Here is a 10,525-nt window from a genome sequence, read left to right on the forward strand (position 1 = left end):
CACACACACACACACACACACACACACCACATAAATAAAATAAATAAATTTAAAAAAAATAAAATAAAATCTCAACATTTCAACACTATATATTTTACCCACCCCTTGTGTATAGTACATAAGTGTTACCTTTAGTCAGTCAGTCTTCCTACCATGCAATGCTACCTTGGAGCTTCTTACCCCTAACTGTAACTTAGTACCTTTTGATCAACCCTTCTCCATCCTTCCCCTGACTTTTATAATAGAAAAATTAATATTTGAGAGATACTAAGTATTCATTGGTTGAGCCTGGTCACCCCTTCTCTGAGCTGAATACCTCCCTTCTCCCTGAAATGTTCTGGCTGCTGTCCTCCAGATGACCCAGGTCAGAGCACAAAGGGCATGGGCTGTCTGGCACTTGCTCCATCTTTGAGCTAATCACAGAATTCTCCAAGAGCCTCAGCTTCCTCACCTCTTTCCAGGGAGTCAGAGAGACCCCAAGGGCAAGGGACTAGAAGGAGCTCTGACTGTAGTGCGGGGACACACAGCAAGGAGCATTAAGATGGTGCTGTGACTTAGCTCAACTGTGATGCGTTCAGACCTCAGGATTAAGCCTGTGGAAGCTGCATGCAGGGCGGTTGCTGCAGATTGTGGTGTGGACCCTGGTTCACCTGGGCCTGAGCAGCTTGAATCCAGAGAGTACTTGTTTAGGAGGCCCCCTCGGACTCCCAGGCCTGGAGGGTTATTTTGAAGAGGGGCTTCAGAGAATGCTTGGAAGCTCTAGAGCCTCAGTGAGTGGGGTGTGATGGGCTGTCCCTGGTGCATAGGGCCACATCGGCTAACCTGCTCGGCCTCTTACCCTGGGTTTATGCTGGCCCATGCGTCCGCTGAGGTTGAACACAAACTTGTAGACGGATCTGCTAGCACAGAGGCTTCTGGGGAACTTCAGAGGGTCTGTGATCCATAGGCTGTGAAGACCTAAGTCTCATCCTCCTGCCCCTCTTTGTTCTCTTCTAGGTGGAAAGCAGCGACACACCCAAGGAGCCTGCTGCGACCTCCAAGTCCCCAGCCATGGCCCAGGACTCAGGCTCCTCAGAGCTGTTACCCAATGGGGACCTGGAGAAGCGGAGTGAGCCCCAGCCAGAGGAGGGGAGCCCTGCTGGAGGGCAGAAGGGTGGGGCCCCAGCTGAAGGAGAAGGTGCAGCTGAGACCCCATCGGAAGCCTCCAGAGCAGTGGAGAATGGCTGCTGTGTACCCAAGGAGGGCCGAGGCGCCCCTGCAGAAGAGGGTGAGTTCCTGGTCCAGGGTGGTCTCTTCTAACCAGGTGGGCCCTGGAGGCCGTGAGACTTGGTCTCCGGCAAGTCCCAGGAGGAGGCTGGGGTAGAAGCCCAAGGTCTGCCTGCCAAATCAATGGTCTGGCGGCTGTGGCTGAATGCAGGCTGCACACATGGCTTATTTGGCGTATTATTCATGGTGCTTTAAACATTTAAAAAACTTGCTGCCAGAATCTAAAAATCAAGAAATTTCACATAAAAATCTGGAGTTTTGGCTTTCTGTGGAGGAGAAAAAAGCTAGACCTGGCAAAAATGGGTTTGCATAATGCCAAGGGCTGCTAGACTAGGATAATGGGGGTCCCTCTTCCTCCTCAGCTGGTTGGTGCCTCACTTGCCCTCCACCCCAGGCTGACCTGCTTTCTTTCCCATGTAATGTGCAGCTCTACCTGCTGCATGTGTAGTCCCTGCTCTGGGTGTGCCAGGACACACATGTCCTGTTGGCCTCCCTAGGGCAGAGGTCTTGGGGCCACCATAACTTGGTTGACTGCACTGGAAATTTGGTTGCAAATGGACAGCTGTGTGGGGAGGAGGAAAGCAAGCTGTGCATTGCCCAGCCCAGGCCTCTTCACGTGGGGACGTTTTGGCCCAGCCCCACAGTCCTGGAAAGTTGCCTGCTTTTCTCTTTCAGGTTAAGCCAGAGATTTCAGGGCCAACCAAGCTGTAAACAAGTTAGTAATGAGGACAACTAGCATTTGTACAGGGCGTCACAGTTTACACAGCACTTCCTCATATATTATCACATTTGATCCTCCCAGGGCCCTGCCAGGTTGTTTTGCATATGTGCATTTTAATTTCAAAAAGTCTTCCTTCCAAGTGTGTATGATGGAATGGGTAAATTGATTAATTGGCATAACTTATGTCGGATGGATCCAAAGCTAATATTTATTCAGAATAGAGAGCATTTCCAGAAAAGAGATTTCCAAACTTATTTTAAAATATCTTTCATTCGTTATTCAACAAATATTTATGTTGCTGCACTATGTGCAAAGCACTTTCTAAGGCACTTTGCATTTGTTGTTTTATTTACTCTTCCAACAGTCTTATTGAAGAGATTTTATGATTAGCAGGCATGGTGGCTCATGCCTATAATGCCAGCACCCTGGGAGGCTGAGGCACGAGGGTCCCAGGTCGGAGCCTAGTCTGGGCAACCTAGTAATTTAGAGAGATCCTATATCAAAATTTAAAAAAGGGGCTTGGGCTGTAGTTCAGTGCAAAGGCCCTGGGTTCAACCCCAGCAATCCCTCACAGTATTGTTATCTTAATCATTTTAAAGGTACTTTGCAGAGGTAAAGTGACTTGTTTGTGATTCCCGATGCCACCCGTGGTAGAGTCAGGATTCATTAAATCTTACCTTCTTGCTTCCCACTCTTGCTGCTATTCTGGGATGGAGCTCATTAAGGTGGTTCCCAAACTGCCCAGGCCTCCTGGTATCTATCTCTTGTTTCATGGGAGTGTTGGGAGTACCTGGGAGGAGTGAAACAGGAAAAGGAGTGACACCTTTCCTCTCACTCACAATGTCAAGCCTGCAGGAAGAGAGCTGCTAGCCCAGTAGCCCTGCCCAGCTAGACTGGTGCTCCACACTGCTGCCCAGGGCGGAGCCAGTCCCTCCTACCTGGCAGGATGGAGTCAGGGCTCCAAGGATACTTTAGCCTTACAGGTTTAAGTGTGGGATTTCTTTGTGTGTGTTTCCACGCAGCCAACTGGTGTTCACTAGACACCTGTTCAGTATGTGCCAGGACCCATGCCAGCCTCAGGAAACCATCATGAAGGGAAACCCAGTACTTGGTCTTCAGAACCTCCCAGCCAGTTAGAGAGTCTCGACACTTTAAAGTATGATCAGGGTTGGGGGCCGGGGAGATGGCTCAGTGGAATAAGCGCTTCTCTGGCAAGCCCAAGGGCCTGAGTTCAAACCCCGGTTCTGCCAAAAAAAAAAGTATGATCAGGGGCCAGCAAGATAGCTCAGTGGTCTGTGGTCTAAAGTGCCTACTTAGGAATGGGGAGACAGCTCAGCGGCATAAGCACCTGCTAGGCATGTGCAGGGTCCTACTGGCATAGATCCTCAGTACCACAAAAATAAATAAATAAAGGGGCCTGAGTTCAAACCCCGGTTCCGCCAAAAAATAAATAAATAAATATAAATAAATAAAAATAAAAAATAAAGTGCCTACTTAGGCAAACTTAGGCAAAGATCAGGGACTATGATTGATCCCTGGCACCACATGCCCTGCCAGCCCCACCCCCAGGGTGGGCTGAGCTAGCTACAAAAAAATAAATAAATAAAGTATGAACATGAGTGGAGATGAGTGATGTAAGGGTAGGGAAATGTGGTACCAGAAAGAGCCTGACGAGGAACCTGAGCTGGTCAGGCTGTTCTGTCTGAGACAAAAGGTGAACTGGTGGAAGGAGACTGTGCCCCAAGGCAGGAGGTGGCAGGGCACCTAGAAGCCACCAGGGGAAATGAAGGATAGTGAGTGGCAGATGGCCGGACTGGGCCTTGCAGGCTGCCATCTCAGACTTGACCTGATAGGCTCTGCAGTGTGCAAAGATCACTTTACTGTCTGGACCAGGAAGGTGAAGTGGGAGAAGAGGTTAGGACAGCAGGGACAGCAGGTGCCTCCTATCAGAGAGGCAGCAGCAGAGATGGATGGAGGTGACAAAAGCCAGGAAATGGAGGTAAGGAGATGATGTGAAGGGTGATTCCTGAGTTGGAGACATTTAGACATGAAGGAGGATCTTTCTCAGAATCTTAGTGCTGAGCACAGAAGGCACAGATGCTGTAATGTGGCTCTGGGCACTCCCGGGTGGCCCCAGCTATCCAGGAAGTGGGAATGCCAGTCAGAGGTGCCAGGAGCCCTAGAGGCCACTATGCAGAGTGTTTGGGTGCTGAGACTGATGAGGCGACCTGCCGGGGGCAGGGCCTGCTGGAAGCTGGGGTCGAGCTTTCTCTGCTCTAGCAGTCAGATGACTCAGAGAGCATGCTCAGCTGGTGGGTTGAGATGGGGAAGGAGCCTAAAGCCTCAGGGAGGAAGTGACTTGGCCCTTGTCTTCTTTCAGTTTCCCTCATTGGGCTTTTCTCAGGTGGATTGTCCTGTTACTTCCTGTACAGCAAAAATGGGGAACTGTAAGACACTTTCTGGTTGTGTGGGCATCCTGCCTTGTGCATTCTCTTGGGTATAGCCAGAAGACAGGATCAGAAGAGGAGAGACAGTATGATGAGCAGTAAGGTCAGATGCCAGCACTCAGCCCAGCATGGTATCACACACCTGTCATCCCAGCTACTTGGGAGGCTAAAGCAGGAAGATTACAAATTCCAGCCCTGGACAACTTTGTAAGACCGTACCTTAAAATTCAAAGGGCTAGAGTTGAATTTCAATCAACGCCATGCACACACAAAATCAGAACCTAGACAGGCAGGTGTTGACTTGGGACCAATACTTGCAGTCCTGGCAGTGTTACAACACTGTCATAGTAACTTGGGGAACACGTGGTCCCTCATTGAGCACTGACTGCATTGGCTGCTGTATCCTCACTCCTCACAGTGGCCCATGGCCAGCAGTGGCTGCCTCACTCAGGCAAGGCCACAAACCCTACCCCAGACCTACTGCACCTTAAAGAGAACCTTGTGATTTTTCATTGCGTTGCAGTCTGAGAAGCCCTAGTTTCTCATTTCATCCTGGTTTTCATATAAGGAAGACTCATCCTTATTTTCCAGGTGGGGATATTGAGGGTTCAGAAAGATTAAATTACCTAAGACTATATAACTAATAAAGGACCACATTAGGGCCAGCACAGATCTGCTCTTTGCTCAGTACTGAGCTAGGAATGTCCTCAGACCTGTTCCTAGTATTCCAAAGTTGGAATGGCTCCTGGACTCAGACCAACAGGTAAGTGTTAGGCGCCCCTGGCCTCCTTTGCCCCTGCCCTAGCCCCAGGACCCAGGACCCGAGATGCTCTGGGGTCATGTTTCAGCCTGCCAGGGCCACCCTGGAAGGCACTCAGCCACCTGGCCCTGCCTGGAAGTCTGGGCCTGGGCCTGGGCCTAGGCCAGGAGCAGATGGGCTGCAGAGGGAGTACTGAGCGAGCAACCGACCACGGCCGCACGACAAGTGCCGCATTCTGAGGCAGCCAGATTTGTTGTTTGCTGGGCGAGACTGGAACGTGTGCGATGTCTCTCAAGTGGGCATGCGCAGTTTGCCACTGAGAAAATTCGAGAAAGAAGCCAATTGGAAACTGCATTAGGAAAAGTCATTCTGTTTGGGGGAGCCTGGAGACTGAGGAATCAGGACGGGGGAACGTCTAGGAATAATGTTGGTGCATTGGAAAAGGAGATGGCTTGAGAGTCAGGAACTCAGAAATCTGATCTCAGATCTGGCAGTACTTAACTCCCCCAGCTTAGCTGAGAATCTGAGGGGCTGGACGCCTCTTCAGCCATTTCTATAATTCCTTTCAGCCCTGATTTTCCTCCAGTCTCATGAATTAAGTGACTCTTTCCCTGTAAATGTAGTGACATGCCATGTGGGTAGGAGTTCCAGGTAGGAAACCTTTAGGACCAAAGAAGGCTGGGGCTAGGACGCAGCCCAGAGTCCTGAGTCCCCTGCAGAGACCAGCGCAGGCGGCCTGGCCAAGAACAGGCGCCCCCTCCTGGCCCGGCGTCACCAGCTGAACGCAGAGGTCCAAAAGGGAGGGGCTTTGGCCTAGAAGGCGGAGGTCGCCGGGGGTGCCCCATGAGGAGTTGGGGAGCAGATTGTGGTGGGAGAAAAGACGTAAAGGAAACAGGTAGGAAGAGACACAGACGCGGGGTAAGGCACGCCTTAAAAGGCTGGGCACGTACACAGCGCCGCGCGGGCGAGTACACGCGCTCGCCCACTCACGCTCCCACACCGCTCCCCGCCCACGTGCCGCCCCCCCTTGAGTGACAGGCGCAGGGGTCGCCGCCCACTGGCATGGGGCCTGCCTGGCCCTTCTCACGTCACTGCCTCTGCTGCCCCCCAGGGCAGAACCGTGGTGGGCTCAGGGCTCAGGGGGGCACAGCACCATGGTGAAGCCCCTGGCAGGTGCAGAGAGGAGCTAGGTCGCTTCTGGCGACAGGAAAACATCCTTGGGGCTGAGGATTCAGAGCTGAGCCCTGCGAGCTGAGCTGCGGGTGGTTTCCGCCCCAGAGCCAGGAGATGAGGCCGGGGCTGTTTTTTCCGTTCTGGGCTTTGTCTCCCCCCCACCGCAAGCTGCCATGAGGCCGCCCCAGTGACCTCCCGCTCTGGCCCCAGCTCTTTGCTCTCGAGGCTTCAGAGGAAGAGTTCCTGGCCCAGGTGAAAGGAGGGTGCGCTGCGACTGCCCGGCCCAGGAGGGCCCTGAGCCAGAGCGGGAGGGGCCTCTGCCGGGGAGGCTGGGCCTGCCTGCCCCCTCCTCCGGCCTGGAGAAGTTCAAGGAGGAGGGGCTGTTAAAGCAGCTGTGGACGCTTCAGCCCCAGGCCAGATGGCCCTTCTGGGAGTCAGGGCCCAGCCTGGGAAGGAGCTGGAGCAAGGGACGCAAACACTGTGGGCCACGGAGTCCCTTCGGGAAGAACAGCACTAACCTGTATTGAGCTGTAGGCTCTCAAGGAATCACACACTGACACTATTTTTTTTTTCTCGGAACCTGGGATTGAATTTAGGCCCTTACTCTTGCCAGGCAAGTGCATATTCTACTGAGCCATGTCCCCAGCCCCATGACATATTTTAGAACATTTATTAACTTTGTTTCAGTGAGGACCTGGCTTGGGAGGTCAACCTGAGATCACTGGGCTCTAGATTTCCAGCTGGGCACCTGCAAATGGACAGGACCAGAGGCGGATAATAGATAATGATAGGGTCATGATATGTAGAACTGTAGCAGGACCCTGAAACCTTCTCCAGCATCTTTCTGCCCAATGAGGACATTGAGATAAAGACAGATGAAATTGCCCCACGAAGGCCTTGTCCCAGGGGCCTGGGTATCCACTGCCCCCAGCACACATACCATGCTGGTAGACACCTTCTCCAACCTCCTACACAGGTGCAAGTACCCCTTCTTTGGGCTGTGGAAGCCATTGAAGTCTGCCACTCTCAAATCCACCCATACTGAGCCCCTCTGATGTCCTGCCTCTCTACTCAGAGAGGTGCTCAGTTAACTGGTGGGGGGATATTTCTAGGCCCCTTGTGTGTGCCTGAGAGCCAGTGGGCCAGGGACCTCAGCCTGACTTTGTGCCTGTTCTTGTGTACACGGGCCTTCTGTCCAGCCCAGTTCTCTTTCTGCTTGGGCGTTGGTCTGAGTCAGTGGTAGCAGGGACCTAGGTTCCCAATGTGACCTCTGAGCCAGCCCTGTAACTCTACCAACAGTCCCCTTGTTCTTCCCTCTCCACAGGCAAAGAACAGAAGGAGACCAACATCGAATCTGTGAAAACGGAGGCAAGTGTTTTCCTCACCCCCAGGGGCTCTGTGGATCCTGATTCTAGAAGAAAGCCACTGCTCTGACCGACTGGCGAGTGTGTGAGGGGGGCCGGAGGGTGGGCCCCTGCCCCTTCTTTGCCATCCCTGTGTGAGGAGAGGAAGTGGGGTGGAGGTTGGAAGTTTCCCAGCCAGGCAGCCAGCTCTTTCCCCTCTGGAGAGACTTGCTGTGCACAGCCCTTGTCCATTGCCCTTGCACGCACGCACATATGCCCCCCACTCCCCTGGCCCAGACACAGCTTCCCCAGCACTCCCAGCTCACCCCTTTGGCCAAGAGCCATAATGTCCATATTCTTTAGAGGTGAGTCCCCAGTTTCCTCCCCAAGAGGGGTACCCCAGCGGGAGGATCAGTGCCCACCTTAATGCCTGTCTGTCTCTCTGCCATCTCTCTGTCCTAGGGCTCCCGGGGCCGGCTGCGGGGTGGCTTGGGCTGGGAGTCCAGCCTCCGCCAGCGGCCCATGCCGCGCCTCACCTTCCAGGCTGGGGACCCCTACTACATCAGCAAGCGCAAGCGGGACGAGTGGCTGGCACGCTGGAAAAGGGAGGTGAGGTACCATGTGGCCTGGGCCCTATCTGTCTCTCCTAACCAGCAAACCCAAAGTCAGTTCAGCCACTCTGTTGTCAGGCTCTAGCTGAGCTTCATTTTCCCCTTTAAGTTCACCCCTAGAATTTGCAGGGAACTGCATGATCCCTAGGCCATTTGTTCTTTCAACAAGTGTCTGTTAAGTTCTTGCTACATACCAGTCGGTGTACTGAGCTCTGTATAAATGTCTCCTCTCTGCATGGAGCTGACATGCTGTTGGGGTAACAGAAACAAAATATAAGAGAGCCCTGTTCTACATCGGGTGGTCAACAGAGGCTTCTCGGGAGAGGTACATTTCAGTTAAGATTTAAAGGAACTATTAGGCTGCTGGGGGGAGTGGGTCAGGGATAACATTCTAGGTGGTGGAAACAGCGCAAGCAGGCTGCTGACGTGTGTGGCAAACTATATGCCCAGTGTGAAGTGAGCAGGAGGGAAGCGGGGCCAGGTGAGGCCGGAGCAGCAAGCCAGGTCCTTAAGAGCCTGTGAGAGGCCGGTTGGCTTTCTGAGTATACAGGGAGCCACAGGAGAAGTCTTGCAGAGAGAGGATTTATGTGGGCTCATGCAGTGGCAGGGAAGACAGGACAGCTTCAGGTTGTACTGTAGAGATGGAATCAGTAGGCTTGCTGAGGGATGGGAGGTGAGGGAGGCAGGGGGACACTGGGGTGTTGGCCAGACACTTGGTGATCCTTGCATAAGCCTGGATGGGAGTCCCCAGGGAGGAAGGGGTGTGAGTGGACTGGAGGGAAGCAAGGGTTTGATATAAGTGCCCAGGGGCCTGTAGGCTGAGCTTAGGAAAGTGTGGGCTGCCAGTGTCAGGTGGGACAAAAGGCAGATCTGGCATCTTGGTCCATGGGAACTAAGGAGCTTACCTAGCAGAGAGAGGAGAAAGTCCCAGTCCATGAGTGCAGACATTTATGGGTCAGAGAGAAGAGGAGAAATAGGTGGCCAGGCCTGAAAGGGGCAGTAGGGCCCAGAAGTGGTGTCTCAACAATCAAAAGCCTTTCCAAGGAAGGGGCTGCCCAGGCTGGGAAAGCTAAACTCATGGAAGTGGAGGTGCGCCTGCACAGTGGCAGGCCTAGGAGACAGGGCCATTCCAGAGGAGCTTCTGTGAGGGATTGTAAGAGTGGGGTGGGGTGGGGTGGAAGCAGCCCTTGGAGGAGTTCGGCAGGGAAAGGAGGTGCAAAGTGGAGACTAGACTTGGAAGGAATGGGAAGTCAGTCCTCAGGCTAATTGTTGAGCTCATCTAGAGTCTTGATGAGAAGAGAAAGTACAAAGAGGGTGTGGGCCAGCCCCTCAGCTCTCCTCTTCTTGACCCCAGGCCATCTGACCTTGTGTAGTGAGAATGGCTCAAGAGAAAGTTACAAACCCAGGGGGCTGGGAACACTTCTGGCTCCTTGATTGTTTCCAGTTCCTTAGGGATCCAGGAAGGCAGAAATTCTTCTCTCGGAAGAGCCTGGAAAAAGGGCAGCCTTTTTCAAGGTCTACAGAGAAGCACTTGGCTACAGGCACTGAGCTTTGTCCTGGGATGGGGGGGAGTGGGCGGGGCTGTCCTCTTGGCTTGGTCGCTGGGCTGGGACCCTGGAACTCAGACAAGGGCTCTGCTTCTTCACCCTGTTCTATGCGGGGTTTCTGCTCTTGCTAAGGCCTAAGACAGGAAGCACAAAGATTATGACTTTTAGGGCTTGAAAAATTTCTAGAATGTTCTTTGATTTTCCATCTGTACTTCCTTTAAGTCACAGTGTGGAGGCCTGCTCTTAATCCCAGTGAAGAGGGGGTCTTTTTTTCAATTCATGGGAAATGAAAATAAATACTATTTAATTTTTTTAAATGTATTTAGTACAGGGTCTACAGGGTCTCCTTACACAGAGTGGATTTATAGAGATCCTTCCTGTTTTTCAGCCTCCCAAGTGTTGGGATTACAGGTGTGCGCCACCACGTCCAGTCTCATGCGCTATTTCAGTGCACTAACCGGCACAGCACACATGGGTTAAGCAGACACTTTTATCTGCTGAGCTATTTGGCCGGCCTGAAGACAGATACTATTTCTAAACAATGTTTTCTAACAAATTTTAAAAACTTTTTTGTGGGCCAGGGAGATGGCTCAGTAGAATAAGCACTTGCCTGGCAAGCGCAAGTCCTGAGTTCAATCCCCAGTTCCACAAAAAAAA

At 52.5% G+C, this 10,525-nt stretch overlaps 1 protein-coding gene across 1 annotated transcript in view; it reads left to right on the plus strand.

Moving 5' to 3' along the window:
* Window positions 1-10,525, plus strand: part of Dnmt3a (DNA methyltransferase 3 alpha) — a 105,238-nt gene that overhangs the window by 57,107 nt on the left and 37,606 nt on the right. The window contains exons 4-6 of the mRNA XM_023711114.1: window positions 997-1,267; window positions 7,692-7,735; window positions 8,173-8,319. Of these exons, the coding sequence (XP_023566882.1) occupies window positions 997-1,267; window positions 7,692-7,735; window positions 8,173-8,319 (462 nt within the window). The remainder of the gene's footprint in view (window positions 1-996; window positions 1,268-7,691; window positions 7,736-8,172; window positions 8,320-10,525) is intronic.

This window comes from Octodon degus, unplaced genomic scaffold, assembly GCF_000260255.1.
Source record: "Octodon degus isolate 3935 unplaced genomic scaffold, OctDeg1.0 scaffold00019, whole genome shotgun sequence".
Taxonomy (NCBI): domain Eukaryota; kingdom Metazoa; phylum Chordata; class Mammalia; order Rodentia; family Octodontidae; genus Octodon; species Octodon degus.